This window comes from Antedon bifida, chromosome 1 (genome assembly GCF_963402885.1).
Source record: "Antedon bifida chromosome 1, ecAntBifi1.1, whole genome shotgun sequence".
Taxonomy (NCBI): domain Eukaryota; kingdom Metazoa; phylum Echinodermata; class Crinoidea; order Comatulida; family Antedonidae; genus Antedon; species Antedon bifida.
Window position 1 is genome coordinate 14,845,546 of NC_136226.1, and position 19,774 is coordinate 14,865,319.

Below are 19,774 nucleotides of genomic sequence, written 5' to 3' on the forward strand. Positions count from 1 at the left end.
TGTATCAAGAAAACAATAATGCATATCTTAACATGGCTTAAGACCAATCTGATGGATTTCGGCTTCTTTGTACTGCAGTACACTACAGTATGAAATGTATAATTAATTAACAACATAAAATATTTATAAAGGAGCAAAGTAAATACAATAAATCATTAATTAAATGACAGATTAATTGTAATTTAAAACAGTATAAAATTTATGATTGTCTGGAAATTGGAATCAAACCGGGGGATTCCCCGTTTCTTTACTATGCTGATTGATAGAGAATGAGTATAATTGTATTGGTAACATCCCTCAATTAGGAAGGACATTTGTTCAATTATATTATTTGGGAAATTGGATTGAAATATTAATCAGGGCTATTACCCATAATATACCACAGGATTGTATTAAGTTGCAACCCTAGAATTTAATCTCGGTAATCGCTAACCATTTAACACATTTTTTTTTCAAAAGGGTGCAAGAATACGCACTAAAATTGCTGAAAGCACAAAGCGTAAATGAAAAATGAAACCCAATTAGGTTAAAGTTAATAGTTACGATCAGAATAAAATTATTTGATAACTGATTAGGCCTACAAATGTAAAATATGTCTAAATAGGTTCCATGGATCTTACATAATCACCTACTTTACAGAAAATAAGTATGAATGATATACTGTGAAATGCTCAATCATCACTATTAACTCAAGAGGAATTTGCATATTTAAGCCACCTGGATAGTACTGTACACCTGTGCATAGGTTTGTTTGATGAGGTGTGAACTCAACCAAAAGCAAGGTCCTGTCAAAATTATTGAACATTTTTTGTAGGATTCAAACTTGAAAATTACTGTTCTAAATAATATATACACTCGTTCATATTTACGAGAACATTTTATGAATATAACTGAAACATTTTTTTTCGTAAATATGATGTATTTAGGCTTAGTAAGGCTGCCACATCATACCACCGTACACCGTCGCTTATGTGCAGCAGCAGCTCTCCGTGTCGTTTGTTGGTTTGCCAACAGACCGAATACACCAACCAGATCAAAATAGGTACACACCCCTCGGATTTCCCACGATATTTACATTGAAAAAAGCAGTTTTCAGTGGTCTTATGCAACATACACCTACCTAGTAATAGCAACTTGAGCTCCCTTCGTGAATCCCTTTTATCTTTTCGAAGTTGCTTTTCGATTTCTTGATTTATACGTTTTGCCTCCTTCGCCTCTTCGCTCATACAGCACGCCATCTTGGTAAGAAAATTATTCTCAGCGTACTGAGTGCCGAAGTTTGGCGAAGCGTATGCACCAAACCAAGTACACTCTCTCCCCTGAATTTCCGGACCCTTGTACCTAAGGTAATGTTTGACAATATCGTTCAGACTCAGACCCTGCTAACCGTCCTATCACCCAATTTTTTCACCCCAAACCACCCTCGGAATACAGCAAAAGTAGGTTTCCTGTGAGCCAGTGTGCTAAGACACAAAGTGATATTGTACACCGAGTGACGATTTATAGTACTGCCCATGCGCATACAAATTAATGCGATATGATTGGTTACCAATCATCAATGTACTGCTTTAGTACTGAGCGACCAGAACATAATTCTTTTTCGTTAGACACCAGAGTAAAGCGTAGCTTTTATCTTTATATTCATGGAATACAACAATTTATTTTTTTGAATAGAAAAACTATGCCACAATATTAATTCATTAATCTACTAAGCTAAGGTTGGCATTATGTTCCTAACTTTAGTTCGCCTCCCAAAATTACACATGCGTAGAAGGTGCCATCGGACAAATTATTGAAAACGGTCAATAAATGTTTGAAACTGGGCGTGTCTGGGAAAGGTCCTTGTCAAAGTCTCCCCGCTGGAATTCTGGGAAAATAAATTTTTGTTTGCTTCAGTATTATTATATGTGCTTTTATAATTTATGTATTTTTTCAATGTGATATTCTAAATGACTATATTTTTAAATAACGTTTTAAAATTTGATAATAAAGAAGAATGTCGCGAAATTAGATAGTACAACAGAGGGTAGATCTACCTGGAACAGCAATTTCTACGTCATTATGGGATGTAAAGCCCATGATTCTTGATATGAACGACGCCCTCTATTCTATATTTATAGGTTATTCAGTGAATATATCCCAGTCCTCATCATTGGATAAAGTCCATACATAATGTTACAAATAAAACTAGCGCAGAATATAACTATATATAATATTTATTATTAGATAAAGTAATATTATTATTATTATTTCTAATTTATATTTCTTATTTATGTTGAAGTAATTACTAAATGGTTGAATCCACACTAATTATAGTAAGTATAGGTCTACATGGGGCCCAAAAAACGAACGAAATAAAATAGTAAATAATAGGCATACAAAGAAAAAAAATCTTGTACTCCCCGACAAGAGAAAAAAACCAATGCTTTTTATAAACCATACCTCCACTGGGCGCCGTATAAATAATAAATATCATTCTACGGCAATAATTATTACCGTTTATTCGAATAAACGTTCGGCGCTTTGAATAAAAGCCCCCATAGAACATCGTTTGGTTTCAAATAATCCCCGTGGCCATAGTATTTTTTTCCTCAAATAAACGCTCCGGGAGAATTGATACATGTTACCGTATTATACCCCAAAATATCAACCCCTCCCTCGAATAAATAAATACGATTTGCTAAATAAAGTGAAACCATTATTGTTAATTATTATTATGAACTTAAAGAGAAATAAATGTTACTTTGATTGATTGATTGATTGAGTTCCAGCATTTATCAAAGACTCATACCTGGCACTCGTTACCATACGTTTTTACTAACTTTAAATTAATAATAAATAAAGAATAAATTAAATTAGTATTAAAATAATAAATAGAATTGGTATCGCCGTTTTCACACGAAAGTAAGAATTATAAATGTGATGATTAAAATGAATATTATATTATTATGTGAAACCAGTTACAAAAAGTGAAAAAATGACTGCTAGTAAAACAGCAGCCCATAACAAAACAAAAAATAATATATTGTGAAATACTATACAAAAATAAAATTATGTTGATGGTGATTATTGACAATTGTTACATCATGAAGCTGATAAAACTGAAATTGACATAAAAATATAAATTGTATATCTTCGTTTGCCACACGCGCGCTGCCTATGCGCTGGATAAGAGTGAAATTGAAAGTTCCAACTAAAACCTAAAGAACTAGAGGGCGGCAAACTGATTATTTTATTACACACGGTGTGTATACAGTAGTATTCGCCAGAAACCTTTACAAGAAACTACATTCTTTGAGAAACTGTTTACGGGATATTTAAAATAGTGAATTACTGTAATTATGTTTGTACAGTATAACATTGTTAAATTCAATGAAAACAATAACAATGTTATTAACAATTAATAAAGCAGTGAATAAAATATAGTAAGTCAGAAAAAAGGACAACTTTTAGATTTATAAAAATATATTTGAAAAAATTCACATACTCTTTAAAGTTATCTTTTTTTTTTATAAAATAAAAACAATTGTGTAATACTAATATTATATAACAGGCTTTATTTATTATTTTCATCAATCGTATTTAAATGAAAGCTTTTCAATAATCAAATTTTCAAGAATTTTTCAGTAGAAATGGATATTTAAAAAAAAATAGATATTGGGACTATTTATAGAATCTTATCCAGACCATAGAGGGTAGTATAGTTTAAAGAAAATTCAACCAATTGATATAAAAAAAACATTTTCCATCAGCATTTATTGTAAACTGGCAACCAATAAGAATTACCAGATATTTACTATATTTATTACTAAGATATTAACACACTTTAAAATTGTTAAATCAGCCATTCAATAAATAGTAAAAACTTTTCAATCTTCGCAACCAGCCATCCCCTGGCATCATTCTAAACCCACTGTAACTTCTACACAGGCGCTATACCAGATATGTGGCGAATACCTTTAGTAAATCAAAAAAGGCCAAGAAGAGAGTATAAAAAAAGTATGCACTATAAGAATGGATGTTCTCCTTTGCATTCAAAACAATTGGGAGAAATTGCACTTTTAGTAGTTAGAAGGAAAATCACTGAAAACATTTGGAAACTTCTGGAGACTTGGATATAGAATGCACTGCTGTGCTACTTGCCGGCAACAAGACTATTGTATTAATAAAGGGAAGCCATAAAATGTGTTGTATAAAAGGGAAGCTATACTGTGTTGTATTAATTATCAGCGATTAATTCTATCCAGAAGGTTTAAGAATCTTAAGACCATAGTGTGCTCTTCATTGTTTCTAATAATGCTGCCTTTCTGGTCATCTTTCACAAGCGAGTGTTTTTCTGTTATTTCACTTGAAGTCAAATTCTTATCAAAGATTAAATCCTGCATATAACTTAACTCATTGTGGTGCTCAGACAAAGTAAGTCTGTCCCAAACATAGTACGGTATCTGAAAAACAAAATCAGTTAAAATGAATATAGAATTGTAAAATAATAATATGTCAACATATATCCAGAAACTTTGTCTACACTATCAAACTTTATTTGACAAAAAAATGTGATGTGCCCATAATGGACATGATGTCATATCACTACCATATATTTCCATATCACTACTATATTTGGGCACATCCCACTTTTTTTTGTCAAATAAGTTTGATAGTGTAGCCAGAGCTTTGTTGGCAATGAGTCGCATCTTGTTATGATATGACAGATAACACAAAAAAACTTGGAAGCAACCACCATTACTTTACAACAAATCTACACAAAATATATTTCTCTGAGAAAATAATTAATACTGTATTCTTGATAATACCACTTGGGTGCTGACAGGAGTATTGAGGAGTCAAAAATTAAATCTTAGTCAGTGGCGTAACGGCTTTAAGCGCTCACTGGCTAAACTCAGGGAGTTTATGGGGGCCCCTGAGCAGTGCCCAGAGGAAAATTAAAATATTTTGAAAAGGCTAAAAATGCCCGAGGCCTCCATCATTGGAGGGCCACTTAGGGTTCCTAAACCAGGGGCCTCATGCCTCTGCGTTACACCATTGATCCTAGTATAAACACTACTTATAGCTGTTGCTACTTACTTGTATATACTTGTAACCCATTACCTCAAGATGGCGCTTTTTAGCAGCAACCAGTCCAGACGTATGATGAGAGTTAAGACAGAACTGAGACTTTGATAGAAAATCAATTGCAATTCTGAAACAACAAGATATATATACAGTATATCTAAATTCAAATAACTGAAAAAATAACAATGCTCTGGGTATCAGTGGCTGGATATCAATTTAGATACAAAATAAATATATATATATATACTTGCACTGATGAAGGGCTAGTTTTCAATTCTATTCAATTTATTTTGAACTTTACAATATAAATAATAACACATACATCACACATGTTAGACCCGGGGGACTCCAACAGCAAACTCAAGCGCTTTCGCTGGGACGTCCCAGCCAGTGTTGCCCGAAAGCTCCACAAATATTTCTGGCTGTTTTACTTTATCGTTTTGATTTAGCTTTTTGCTTATTTTATTTTGTATCTACATTGAGATCCAGTCACTGATACCCACAGGATTGTAATTTTTCAGTAACTTTATGTATATCATTTACCTATTTTTTAGAAAGGTAAAAAAAAAAAACTGATTTGGTGTTTCTCTGTGTGTGTACTTACCTCTGAGCACCTTGTGGTACCTGCTTAGTTTGTGTTCCCCACTGCATGAGATCTGATAACATTGTACTAATCACTTGACCAGACCTGTTTAACACGCTCCCGTAGTCAGCACATGGTAAAGGCATTCCATCACGATCAAGGACACACTCAAAATCTAAGTAATTAAAACAAACACAATTAACTTTATCATTAATCATTGGAGAAAAATATTAATAATGTACTTGCGGGGTAAATATATAAGTATGTATTATTAATATTCTCTCAAGGGACCAAGTTTATGTAACTTATTAACGCAAGGACGTAATGCAACATAAGTGATTTGACCGCTTGTCATTGGTCAATTCGCTAGTGTCTCTAGTGGGAACCAAGCTTAAGGTGTGTATAACAAAATTTGTATGATGAGGGGTATTTTAAGGGAGTACTGACTACTACTAGGATGGTATGCTGATAATCAATTCCTTCAGTGAAACACTTACCAATGTCATAAAAATAAGGCGAGAAAACAAATGACCGGAAATATTGAGGGCCTCCCAGAATTTCACTGAGGCAACTCTGCAGCAACTTCAAAACAGCTGGTAGATAAGACTTTCCTGAAATGAAACAAATAACTAATGAATCCTGAAACAATCTAATAATTATTCACTTATCCGGATAAGGACTATAAATTGTAGGTCCATTGTACACATCTAGCTCATGTGCACTTTAAACAACCTAGTACATTTTTCGAGATGAGTAGGGGGTTACCCTGGTGTACTAGTACACACACAGCTACTGATCATAGCTGGGCCATCTGAGAGACCAGTCTTTGACTGAAGAGGTTACCCAGTATAAAAAAATTATTTAAAATTCAAAAAAATTCAATAAACAGAGCTATTCCTCTCTTGCATAACAACACGCCAGAATGATTCTAAATGCAGACATGACATAGTAAAAGTATTGAATATTCCATTGATACTCACTTGTTTTGAGGATTTCTAGACAGTAGTCTTCATGGAACCATGGAATCTGTAGGTGATTACATTCTATCACTACAGCTCTGTTTAAATGCATCAGACGTTGACAATACAACCTGCTCCTGGGGCTTGCTGTTTTGATAAAATAAAATTTATGAAATAATTTTAATAGCATTATTAAAAACAGTTTCAGCTGTCAAGTACAAATAACAAGTATACTTATAATAAAAGATTTAATTATAAAATAAAAGCTACGTAATGTTCTCCTTTAAAAACATCAAGTATTTATCTCATCAACTCTGCTACCAAACAAAAACAGTACAACCCCTGACTTTATGATACCTCTATTCAGAGGCCTGTATTAAGGGGACACTTAAAATGTCCCCTTGGTTCTACAGTAATTAGTTAGCAGATAATAAAATAAAGTGATTCTCACCATACACTTCTTCTTCAAGCTTGATAAGAAATTGCAGGTTAAAAAGTTTGTGTAAAAGTTTCTCAGGAAACTCCTCTACTAAAGATAACAAGAATGCCATGTCCAAAATCATTACAGATGGCAGATGATCCAAAAATGGCATGAATCTTCTTAGACAGATCTGAAAGAAATCTGGTGTATTCTGTGGCCTGTAATTCAAGATGCAGTATGGAGAAAGAAGCGAAAGAACTTGTCTTGGGGTCACTCTTGACATGTTTTGAGATGTGATGTCAGCAATAGCTTCCAGAAGTGGAATTTGAAGGAATCGAGTCCTGGTCACATTTCTTGCACATTCTACTGCCAAATTTGGAGTCAGCTTATGTAGACAATTTGTATACTGTGACATGATAGTTGATATCAAGGCACTGTTGGTTTCTCCTTCTAACATATGATTGATCATGTTATTCAGATACACAACACTTTTAACATCTATTATCTTCTCTACTGCATGCATGTTTAATTTTTGTAAGAGGCTGTTAAGACCAATTCTATCATTGGATTCTTTATCAAGTTTTTTACTTATACGACTAAGAGCTAAAAACAATTGACTTATAGAGGCCACACTATATTGTGGAAGCATTCTTTCTAATTTGTCAATAATCTTTGGATCAAGATTTGAAATTGGTAGCAAAGAAAGAAGGTAGGTTATTCCAAGAAAACGTATTGGTGAGAAAGCTTTTTTGTAAAAGTCGAGAACTTTTGCTTCTAAAAATTCAAAAAATGAATTATTATGAGGAAGGTGCGTACTGTGAAAGAATTCAACAATTTTTAGTAGATTTTTATATTGGAAATTGTTTGAACTTTGATAAGATCTGGCTATTTCACTGGTAAGATGACAAGGAACCCGAAAGCCCATCACTCGTAGAGCACTGCAGAGATCTCCAAGTTGATTGTGTGGTATTTCAGAGATAACCTGGTCTGCCAACGCTTCAAGTGTGAATTTCAATTCAGGTGAAGCATTCTGTGCTAATACTGACATGACTCTTACAAGGTTTGAAGGATTGTTTAACGTAGGAAGAAAGTCTTGAATATATTTGGTAATGTCAGTTCTTAATTGAAGACCATCTTCATGTCCTTCTAAACTGTGATAAATACTTGTAAGTTCCCATATGGATAAGGACTTGATATGTGGTTCTACCAATGATATACATTTCTGTATTAACAATCTTGGATTATCTTTCCTAATTGCAATACCTTGCAGAATTTTCCGCAAATCATTTGTAGTAACATTATCTTTATTTTCTTCTAACAACTTTAAAAGGAGTTTATAAATCTGCTGACGAAATCCATATGATGTCAATGTAACAGTGGCGCGGAATAATGTGGATACATCACGCACATCAATTGATTCTTTTTCAATGAATTTGTGGAAACAATCTGTAACATTACCAAGCAACACACTACTCAAATTAAGGGCATCTTCTGAGCATGCTGCAAATTTTGCAAGCTCATTAACATTAAACGAACTCAGTCGTCTGTGCACCTCAGTTATCATCTCAGCCACAAGAGAATTTGAATGATGTAGTACAAATTTCAACAATCCATAGAGTGTATTCACCAGGGTATTATTATCCATATCCCATACTTTATTTTCGGCCAAAATGCAGAGACTATGAAATTCTGGATGAAATCTTATGTAGTTCCTCATTTCAACCACTGCGCTAGAATCATCAACACTCTTCTGTTGCTTCACTAAATTTATCATTGCAGCTCCAATGTGGGCCGTTGACAACAATGATCGTTTACTTTTTAAAAGTTCAAATAAAGAATCAACATCATTCTTTAATTCTATCTCTCTCAAGAGAACGGCTTCATTAGTTGTCAATGGTCTTTGAAGAGTCTCTGATAAGTCTGGTCTTCTGCTACTGATGGATTTCTTGCACGAAACATGGTAATATATATAGTTGCAGTTTCTCTGGGTTTTCAGTGATGATGCATATAAAGTTGAACATTTATTACTGTAAACACAATCTTTTATCATTTGACTACATCTTCGACCTAAAAGTGAGACCATCTTGAAAGTCCTCTCAATACTCAACCTATGAAAATGAAAGAAAAAAATTAAGTAATTCAAGTACTCCATCTCAAATACAGCCCCTGTCCCTGAATTTGCTGGTCTCTCCATTTGTCTACTACTACTAGCTAGGCCTACACTATACCTAGTAGGCCTAGTTCTACAGTACTACTAGGCCTAGGCCCTATAGTACTATTTAGAGTGAGAGTAGGCCTAGGCCTAACTAAGCCTAGGCCTAGTCTCTATTTATGGCTATAGCCTAGGCCCTACCGCTAGGCCCTAGGCCTAGTTTGAAATTATTTCAAATACTAATAGTGATACTGTCTGTGCTCAGGTGATTTATATTATGCTCACCTGTGTTTATTTCTCTTACAATTATGTACAAATCTGTAGTTTTGGGGCTCATTTTTTCACCTTCTTCTCTCCTTTTCGTGCATCGCGGCGCGTGCGAATAAAATAAAAAGAACTTTAGTCTTTACAAATCGAAACGGTATTGCCAGACAACCATCTCAAACAAGAAATACAATTTGAAACCAAATACGATAAAAAAATTATTTAATTATATAGTCATAAGAAATAAACAGATTATACCTTAGGATAACTATGTTTATATACTATATCCTTAACTATATTGTTGTTAATAAATAGCATTATAAAATATCCTGGCAACATTTGCATGGAGGCTGACATATTGGATACTCCATGCCGCTTGCCGACCACCAACGGAATCCACCACCACCAACAACCACGTTCCTTTCGAAAAGGAAGAAAGGTCGGGGATCGATCGCCTGGTCGGGTAAACATTCATAGTGTAATGGGCCTAGGGCCAGGCCTAGGTCTAAATTTATTGACAAATGATAATAGGCTAAGTCAGTACGGATTTTAGTACATTACTTTAGTAGGGAATGTAGCCTAGCTTTTTAGTCAGATATTTGTTGGTTTTTTTACTTTTTTTAGTCCTAGCCTCTAGCTTAGGGGCCTAGGCTAGTAGTACTAACTTAACTACTAGCGCGCCTATAGCTAGCTAGGCTAGGCCTAGCCATGGGCTATCCTATCTAACCTAGCCGAGGGTATGCGATGCCTCTACGAGCTAGTAGGCCTACATTCTAGCCCCACACACTGGGCAAACAAGACATTTGACAATTGCAACAAAATGTCTAGGCCAATTCAATGATATTAATGCGCAATTTGATTAATTTGCGCAATTTGAAATTGCACAAGGATATTCTTGTGCAATTTGAAATTGCACAAGGGAATCCTTGCACAATTTGTTGAACACAAAATAATAACACAAACATAGTAGCCTGTAGGCATAAAAGTGGAAGCCCCATATCAGTCTGCTGATCAAGCTGCACTCGATCTGGTCGCACTTGGCAACTTTAGCTCATCATTTATACAGTAACACCCATCCATGCGGCGGCGAGAGGATCCCATCTTTTCTAATTGTGCCATCTAATTTATCTATTCTCTATTATAAAAACATAGGCCTAAATCGTTTTATTTATTTATAAAATTGTATATTCTGTTAATCAATAATACATTATTATGTGACATTTATTTATCAATTTAGGATATAAAGGTTCGCTAGGCGTCCATATCCACGGCGTTTAATTAATTGAATTGTTAAATTTTTATAAAGATAAATTGTGTAGCACAATCCTCTATTAAAAATAATGGTTTATTATTATTTTACAGGAAAAAGGTGATCATGGTCTTACTGTAATTACACAAAGTTGGTAAAGCATAAAAATGTTGTTTTGTAAGAGGGCACGACCGTTTTGCCCTCCGTGGGGCTTCATTTCACCAGAATCAACATTGTCACTTTCAAACAAAAAGAAGAATCTACTGTCTCAGAAATTAGCAAGTCAACTGCAGACTCGAAAGTATTACCAACAAAGATTTAAATCAACTTTGAATACGTCATCAAGGAGGTCACTCAACTTTGCAAACCATAATCAATCCAGACATTTTATTCCTTGGAGAATTTTCTCTTTTTCAGAGGCTGTGTCTGTAAAAGATGAAATTATTGCAGGGGACACATTTGAAGATGTTTTAAATGTTGTTGAGAAAAGAAGATCTTTGATGAACCCAATGCTAATCTCTGAAGCATTTATACAACTCAGCAAAATAGTAGAAAATAATGACAACAGTAAAGTTGATAATTTGTTTGAAGAAAATAAGAGTTTTGCAGATCTTTGCATTTTAGCAGAAAACCTTGTTTCAGAAACCAGCAATGATGAGTTAATAGTTATCTTACACAGTCTGTATATAATATGTAGAGATGAGTGTTTGAGTCTCTCAAATGTTGTTCAGTCCGAGTGTCATAACCGCTTACATTTGTTCAACCATAGTCAGTTGTCTTATGTAGCCAATTGGTTTCATAAGAGAAAACAGATTAAGAATCACACTTTGGGGCAGATTGCTGCAATTTACCAGAAGGAATTGTACCAGATAAATGATTTGGAAACCTTTGCACGATTGATGGTAGCTGTTATGCCAATATGTAGCCAAGAATTTGGTGAAGAGTGTTTGAACCAAGCATTATGCCTCATAGAAACGTCAGATCCTGATGTGGTTTCTTCTCAGACTATTAAGCTAATTCTGCAAACACTGGTAGGCATGAAGAATTGCCATACAGCGATATTAAAGCATTGTGTTAACATACTTCTGCCAAGGTTGATGAATTTGTCATTAAGTGATCTTGGCTCTATTCACCAGAATTTGTATTTCCTTGGATTCAGTCAGAAACAAATTAATTCGTCTATCCGAGCGCGGTTTATGAAAGAGCTTCCAGAAATTAAGGAAATCAAAGATATTATATGCGCAATGCAAGTTTTAGGACCAAGCCTATCTTCATTTGTTAGACATCGATTGGAACAAAAGCTTCTTGCAAATACTCAAGATATATCTATAGAGTTCATACAAGGGGTTTGTAATGGGCTGCGTTTAATGAAGTACAATTTAGAATCACCCATTATGAGAAAAATTACCAATATGATTATAGAATTCTCATCTGACCTCACAATATATGACCTAGTTCGTGTATGCGAGTGCCTTAAGAATGTTGACATCTCACCCAAAGACAATATATTTGACATTTTAACAAAAAGACTTTTGGAAATCTTAGAAACTGCCATTACACCTGGACGAGTAAAAAATGTAGCATATTGTTTATCCCTCTTGCCGAGTGAGTCTCTTGATATAATGGTTATAGAACGACTAGAAAATATGTGGTCTTCTTTTCATCCTGGAGATATCCATCAAATTAAAAAAATATTGAATATTTTTTTGGAAAGAACATTTTTAAGTGGTTATGTAAAGAGTAGGTTACAAGCATTTGTTTCAAAGGTTCACAGTTACTCTGAAGAGAACATCTGTAATTTTAAAAGCATAGTTTATCTGAACCAGCACCTTGACAATTTGATGAGATCAGGAGCTGAAAAAGACATTCTAGTGTACGCCATGGATCAGTACAGTAACTGTTTATATGGCTTGAGTCCAAAGATGGCAGTTCAGAGTATCAACAGAGTTGGAAAATCGGGATATCTGCAGAAGGATGTCTTGGACAGAGCTGCTGAAGTCATTTCAGATAATCTTGAATGTATTTCGTTGAATCATATTTTAAACCTGTTAATACCTTACTGTGTGTTTAACTACATTCCTGCTTCTGTGCCCAAATTCGTTGACACTTGTGCTGAAATGATTCTACCATTTTTGGATGTGCTATCATTAGATCATCTTCTTCATCTTGCATACTTGCTGAGTTTAAATGGCAGTTTTCCCGAGCCTCTCATGAGAAAAATTGTCAGTGTAGAATTTCTACTGAAGTTTGATAAACAACAAATCAATTGTAAGTCTTCACATTTAGTTTTATAAAAAATAATGTTTCCAATTATGCTGGGTGACGGGTTAACTTTTCCACACAACCCTCCCAACCAAACAGCATCCAACTAAAAACAAGAACTGTTTTATGTTTTGCCCATCCAACTGTTTGACGTTTTTAACATCCAACTGTTTGACAGCCACACCAGTTGTCATTCTGCTTCAAATCAAACATCCTGTCTATAACTTGATAAACTGTTTTCATGTGAATTAGCAGTGTAATGAATAAATTGTGTTTACTGTTATTTTATTTATATATACTTTAGTTTCACCTAAGAAGAAACAGATCAACCTACATAGACTGTTTTTGGTAAATAGGTCAGTAGTACTGCAGTGCCCACAATACAACATTCCTTGGTTTCATCATGATTATTCTGAAACATTTAGTCATCAAGGTAAGTATAGAAATGTATAAACCACCCACAACCTTTAAGCCATGTTCACACCTCGCCAAGTTTGTAAACCACCCACAACCTTTAAACCATGTTCACACCTAGCCAAGTTTGCAAACCACCCACACCCTTTAAACCATGTTCACACCTAGCCAAGTTTGCAAACCACCCACACCCTTTAAGCCATGTTCACACTGAGCCAAGTTTGTAAACCACCCACACCCTTTAAGCCATGTTCACACCGAGCCAAGTTTGTAAACCACCCACCCCCTTTAAACCATGTTCACACCGAGCCAAATTTGTAAACCACCCACACCCTTTAAGCCATGTTCACACCGAGCCAAGTTTGTAAACCACCCACACCTTTTGAGCCATGTTCACACCGAGCCAAGTTTGTAAACCACCCACTCCCTTTAAGCCATGTTCACACCGAGCCAAGTTTGTAAATCACCCACACCCTTTAAGCCATGTTCACACCGAGCCAAGTTTGTAAACCACCCACACCCTTTAAGCCATGTTCACACCTAGCCAAGTTTGTAAACCACCCACCCCCTTTAAGCCATATTCACACCGAGCCAAGTTTGTAAACCACCCACACCCTTTAAGCCATGTTCACACCGAGCCAAGTTTGTAAACTACCCACACCCTTTAAGCCATGTTCACACCGAGCCAAGTTTGTAAACCACCCACACCCTTTAAGCCATGTTCACACCAATTTTATAACGCCATGTTCACACCTAGCCCACACCTAACCTGGATTCATACTTAATTAAAAATCCCCATATTTTTTAAGCATAGAAATTGATAAAATTCTATTATTACCAAAATCAAATGTTGTTTCAGGTAAAAAAGATCGAATGATGCATCCTACAATACAGGAGATGAAATATTATCTGACAGAACTTTGCGGAGGCCCATCCTATCTACGGACAAATGTTCTAACACCTTACCATTATTATATACGTAAGTAGACATCATAACTGAGGCCAAACTTGATTACTGATTGATGAAGAATCTGTATTGGTTTCCCCCATTGCTTGGACTGGCATACAAACATGTAGGACTAGCAATGGAATGACCCATCACCCATGTAAAAAAAATAAATAAAAATTCCAAATCAAGTGAAGACATTTAACTTAAACATTATTATTTCCAACACGATAAAAAGAAAAAGAGATGAGGAATGAAAGAAAAGAATGATTGAAAAGTAAACTTGAGACAAGGAATGACATAGGTAACAGAAAAGGGCTTGCCATCCTTGTATTCTATAAATCATGACTCCACTCACACTTAAACTGTGCTTTAATACCTTTGTCACCAGCAACCATCCATCCTTTAATTGTCGAGTTGCTCGCTGTTGGATGCATATGAAAAAAAAATAATAGTGAACTTTAGACTCTGACTCACACAATGGAAGATGAAATTGATACATTTCACAGAAAGTTGCATTTTAGGCATTAGTTGATACCTTCTTTGTCTAGATTCTGATATCCCAGAACAATGAGCTCTATCGGAAGTCAAGAGACTAGTAGGACGGCCCAGAACCACCTGGATAAAAACTAGAGGATGTTACAAATAGAAAAATAAATAAGTCTATGCATGCTGTGGCCAATAATCGCTCTGATTGGAGAAGACTTGTTAAGTGCGCTATGATGGAAGATGTTTGTGATGATGATGATGTACTCTAATTAAATTATTGAAGTTATTCACAGCCATACACACATTGTTAAAGCCTGATCTATTTCTTTCTTTCTATTTGCTGAGGAAAGTTATTATAAAAAAAAACAAAATCTGCTTTAAGATTTATTTATTTCTTATTGACATTTCTATATGTGAATTTGTATATATTTTACAATTACGGTATTTCACATTTCAATATATTTTCTTTCAGATTTTGAATGTTTGCTAGATACAGATGGTAGAATACTACACAGTGCTGACTATGGCAGTATACTGAATAAAAGCAATAATGTAACGATTGGAACATCCCATTCTCCAAAATGGGGGGTTAGTGTTAAACAATTGCCACCAGGTGCACAAAGGCAAGTGAAAATTTGTTTAAAAATAATCTCCAGTTGCATGCCATGACACTTTAAACACATAATTGATTTCTTGTTTTTCTGTTCAGGGTTGCTATTGACTTCTTGTTCCCCAGTCAGTTCTGTTTGAAGTCTCAACATCGTAAAGCTAACTCTACTGTCAAAAAACACAATCTAGAGTTACTTGGTTATAAAGTTATTCAGGTAAGATACTCCATACTTCCCAACACACAGAAAAGATTGTAGTGTTTATGCATTACTGTTGCTGTAGTATGTGTGCATGTGACATGTACTGCGGTTGAATGTATTAAAGTTTGGGGATAGGCTGTCCCGATTCTGAAGTTCTCGTCTTTATTTGGAATATATAATAATAAAAGCATGCGAGTACATACATTACACAGATTAAAGGTTGTAAAGTAATTGTACAGTGTACTGTTTTATTAATAATAATACTGTTTTTTTGCATTATGAAAAAGAAGGCATCAAAGTAAAAGAAAAAATGAAAAGTTTGAGTTTTTAAAGCTCCCTTTTCCCTAAATTGTTATTGTTTTTTCTGTTAATAATAGATTCCCTTTTATGAGTGGAATTCAAAGGAATTGTTTGAAGTTGAAGATCGATTAAGCTATTTACAGCAACTTCTGTTCTCCGACTGTAAACCTGTGGTCAAAGATCGCATGGATACCGAGATACAGCAAGGAGGAGGCGAAGAAGAGGATTTAAGTGTACCACACCAGTCACTATCCACAGATGCTTTAAATGATGTTAGAGTTTTAAAAGTTCTTAATAATATTGATAAATGGTCATGAGAGATTGGACAATAGCTTATTTGACTTATACCCTGTCTACACTATCAAATATGGTAGTGATATGCTTAAATATGGTAGTGATGGTTTTTAGAAAGTGATAAAAAAACATATTATAAGCAGAATGTATTAGTACATACATGTCTTGAAAGTTGACATAATATAAAGGATTTATAAAGGATGTTCTCATTTTAACACAATTTAAAATTATTACATCTTATTGTATGCAATTTAAATAACTTCTAAATGCAATATTGAAATTTATTTTTAAAAAGGTATGGATTGAATCCATTTTCTATTGTAATAAACAATCAAATAATTGGTAAATGTTTGAATTGACTTTCTTATATGATAGATGATGGATATGAGAGCTACAGTGATGAACTTGTTATGCTAACCATCTTTGTGTACATCAGACTGTGACGAATTTCAGTTGACACATGCATTACCTTTGACATACAATCAACTCTCCCAATTCCATGTCTGTTTTTCCAGAAAGTTTGGTGTTTTTAATGGTAAAAATGAATTTGGGACTAGACTTCAAGAATATTTGGAGAGTTTTCGGTTTCATTGAGTATGGTGTTGGGAGAGTGGACTGTATTTTTCTTGGCATCATGCCTGACAGCCGCCAATGCTGTGTTGTCGACTTGAACACCAATTAAAGGACTATTTGCGGCCATCGTTGTGATGTCCATGTTTTTGGAAATGTTACTTACTATATGACAGATCTAATCAATTAAAGCATGCTTCCATTTTTCCTGCAGATTAACCAAAACCCCGAGTACATCCAAGTGTAGCAATATATAAGTACTAATATCAAAGGTAGTCTTCACATCAACAAATATCCAACAAGCCTTCAAATTATTTTTCTCAAGTATTTATTTGTTATCAACACTCTTATTATAGAACGGTGTACATTGTGGAATAGCGTTAATTATTGTCTCAGGTGATACTATGGCTAACCACAAATTACAAAGGTGAAAACAAACCAAACTTTATAACACACAGGACTGTTTGGTCTATCAAATTATAGTATTTGCAATACTTATGATGGAAGAGTTTACAAATTGTGAGTTGTTTGAATAGAGTTGTATGCAAATATCAAAGTGATATTTTGCAAGCATGGTTCAGAGTTCAGACATTTGATTCACCAGGAATTTCCGACAATTACAATTCATAATAATTAGTTCCACAATTACTGTGATAAATTTCAATTGTATAAAGAGATTTATTATTGTCTATAAGTATTTTATTTATAAGATACAACAGGATATTAATTCAAATTCTTTCCATAAATCTATTATCTGCATTTTAAACTGGCATTCTCGTGGAGATTGCAGCTCTAATGAAAACAGCCTTAACACTCTGGTATATTTCAAACTATTTATACACGATTTACATTGCGAAAAGAATAAGGAACGCAACCATCAAACAGAAAAGACCCATGGCCTCAGACAAGGCAAACCCAAGGATAGCATATGAGAAAAGCTGTTGTTTTAAAGATGGATTTCGTGCATAACCAATAATTAGACTACCAAAGACTGTTCCGATACCAGCTCCTGATCCAGCCATGCCTACAGTGGCAGCTCCAGCACCAATAAATTTGGCAGCTGCTTCTACATCTTGTTGGACAGCTGAGGTTTGGAATCCACGGCTTAAGACCTGCAAGATTTAAACAAATTCATTCGTTTCATACCTTTACCATACAGATTTTGTGAGAGAATTCATTCATACAGAAAACAAATTTTACCAAAACAAATTCGTAAGTTGTATACATTTTAAAAAGTTAACATAACTTTACTAACCAAAGATTTTAATGTAAAATTTACCATGTCATGCAATTTTTATGAGTAAAAAATGGTATTATAATGCCCTTTACCTGATTAACTATTGCTGATACATTTGGTGTTGATGGACTTGATACTGTGTTCAAACCAGGGAGTCCATTGTATGTAGCTAGAGAACGTCTGCAAAAGAATTTAATTATTTCAAAAATTACTATATACAGTGGACAACACAGTCTAAATTAATTGAATTTGTGCCGTTCTCAATCTATTCTTACTGATAAACTAATTTACCTGTTTACTTGTTCTTGACCATTTGAAGAGCTTACTATACTAGCAGCAGGTCTTATAACTCTTGAACTTCTGGCCTGTAAATGTAATTAAAACAATATTTATATAAAAATTAAAATCACTTTTTTTTATGTTTGTTTTTTAGAGAGAGTGCAAATTCGAAGTTTCACAGGAAAAATATTGCACTACTATGAAGAGCTGTGATTTTCATGTTCATTGCATGTCTGCTGAGCTTTTCGATTTAGAAAAACTACCAATTTCGCTGAAGCAAACTAGAAATCGACGCAAAGAGGGATTTTGATACATGAATATGCATGTGTATAAGCTGACGCTTTTGCTTCTTCTCTTGTGAACAATTACGGCTAATGGAAAATCGGCTTGTGATTTTTAAAAACCAAAATGTTATCTTTGGTGCGTGGCACATTTTTTGGATCCGATTTTCTTTTGTAGTCGATTGACTGTAAAATACATTCAGAAATTTGTGATACTATCAATAATTACAATCCACAGTACCATCTATTAATAAAGTATGTGACTAGCTAGCTAGGCCCTCTATGCCTCCTAGAGAAGTTAAAGCAGTAGATTAACCAGATTCCCCACCAATCAAAAGTGATCAACTTCTAACCGGGACCAGAAATATGGTGTGAATGAAAATACTTGACATATTTTAGTAAGAATAAATGCACTTTTTCGTAAAAACACAAAATATAACTTACAACAACTTGTGCTGAAGGAATAGAAAGTCTTGCACAATACATGGTGAATTTGAAGGTGAATTTGGCACACTCGACCTAAAAAATGCAAATCAAAATGGCGAAGCCGGTTATTCTTCACGCATATAAAAATGCAATAAAACAACCTACAATTAAGCTTAAAAAAGTAATATTATCACTTGCAATCAATAAAACTACATATATATAAAAGCTTGCAAATACTATTGAAAGATGATGGTTGAGAGTTCACGAATAAATGAAAGGATTTTCATACCTACACAGAATCAGACAATGATCGCCGGTTACAGTACTAAGGAGTAGTCGCACACTGCGCATGCCCGCAGCCAAACCGATTTGGAATACATTGAGTAGTGATTTTAAAATGTTTGTAATAAACTATCTGCTTATAAATATTTATTAAAAAAATAAAATTCTTTCGAGATAAATTATTCAAAATAATATAATACTAGTAAGTATATATAATTGTTTATTGTACTACACATTAGGAAAACATTATTGTGTATAACTTAACATGAACATGGCTGATCAGTCGAAACTAATAATTCTTTCTTTATAAAAATACTACTATTGATTCAATAGAATTATTTAAATTAATAAATTTAATTTATTAGCAGTGAAATTAGTTAATAGTATTTGAAAAATCCGAACAGAATAATGTGAGAATAATCAATTCTTTTTATCACGTGACTGAGAAATTTATCGGATTTTTAGTGACCTGGAAATAATTCCTAGA

The 19,774-nt window shown here is 34.2% G+C and overlaps 4 protein-coding genes across 9 annotated transcripts in view; 1 reads left to right on the plus strand and 3 right to left on the minus strand.

Moving 5' to 3' along the window:
- The window catches only part of LOC144843903 (guanine nucleotide-binding protein G(q) subunit alpha-like), a 21,605-nt gene extending 20,146 nt beyond the window's left edge, over positions 1–1,459 (minus strand). Inside the window, exon 1 of the mRNA XM_078700823.1 lies at positions 1,121–1,459. Coding sequence (XP_078556949.1) covers positions 1,121–1,238 — 118 coding nt within the window. The 5' untranslated portion in view covers positions 1,239–1,459. The remainder of the gene's footprint in view (positions 1–1,120) is intronic.
- A 2,271-nt stretch (positions 1,460–3,730) lies between these two features.
- On the minus strand, positions 3,731–9,603 carry LOC144843773 (FAST kinase domain-containing protein 1, mitochondrial-like). The gene is made up of 7 exons (XM_078700714.1): positions 9,471–9,603; positions 7,064–9,141; positions 6,634–6,759; positions 6,151–6,264; positions 5,675–5,828; positions 5,083–5,197; positions 3,731–4,445 (listed from the first exon to the last, which is right to left on the minus strand). Exons 2-7 carry the CDS (start codon positions 9,114–9,116, stop codon positions 4,227–4,229), a joined length of 2,781 nt encoding a protein of 926 aa, XP_078556840.1. The 5' UTR covers positions 9,117–9,141; positions 9,471–9,603; the 3' UTR covers positions 3,731–4,226.
- Positions 9,604–9,848: 245 nt separating this feature from the next.
- On the plus strand, positions 9,849–16,559 carry LOC144843752 (FAST kinase domain-containing protein 1, mitochondrial-like). 3 transcript variants are annotated; one of them, XM_078700687.1, is made up of 7 exons: positions 9,849–9,985; positions 10,812–12,983; positions 13,279–13,393; positions 14,234–14,353; positions 15,282–15,432; positions 15,519–15,633; positions 15,996–16,559. In XM_078700687.1, exons 2-7 carry the CDS (start codon positions 10,866–10,868, stop codon positions 16,233–16,235), a joined length of 2,859 nt encoding a protein of 952 aa, XP_078556813.1. In that variant the 5' UTR covers positions 9,849–9,985; positions 10,812–10,865; the 3' UTR covers positions 16,236–16,559. The 3 variants fall into 3 exon arrangements, with proteins under 3 accessions (XP_078556813.1, XP_078556822.1, XP_078556829.1); XM_078700696.1 differs by having other exon boundaries at positions 10,812–12,966; positions 13,265–13,393; XM_078700703.1 differs by lacking the exons at positions 15,282–15,432; positions 15,519–15,633; positions 15,996–16,559 and adding an exon at positions 14,872–15,228.
- Positions 16,560–17,093: 534 nt separating this feature from the next.
- On the minus strand, positions 17,094–19,384 carry LOC144843936 (ATP synthase lipid-binding protein, mitochondrial-like). Of its 4 annotated transcripts, none has more exons than XM_078700825.1 (5): positions 19,295–19,384; positions 19,024–19,098; positions 18,311–18,384; positions 18,112–18,199; positions 17,094–17,894 (listed from the first exon to the last, which is right to left on the minus strand). In XM_078700825.1, the coding sequence occupies exons 2-5, from the start codon at positions 19,063–19,065 to the stop codon at positions 17,628–17,630; spliced, it is 471 nt and encodes a 156-aa protein (XP_078556951.1). In that variant the 5' UTR covers positions 19,066–19,098; positions 19,295–19,384; the 3' UTR covers positions 17,094–17,627. The 4 variants fall into 4 exon arrangements, with proteins under 4 accessions (XP_078556951.1, XP_078556952.1, XP_078556953.1 ...); XM_078700826.1 differs by having other exon boundaries at positions 19,299–19,364; XM_078700827.1 differs by lacking the exon at positions 19,295–19,384 and adding an exon at positions 19,243–19,284.
- Between the last annotated feature and the right edge of the window lie 390 nt (positions 19,385–19,774).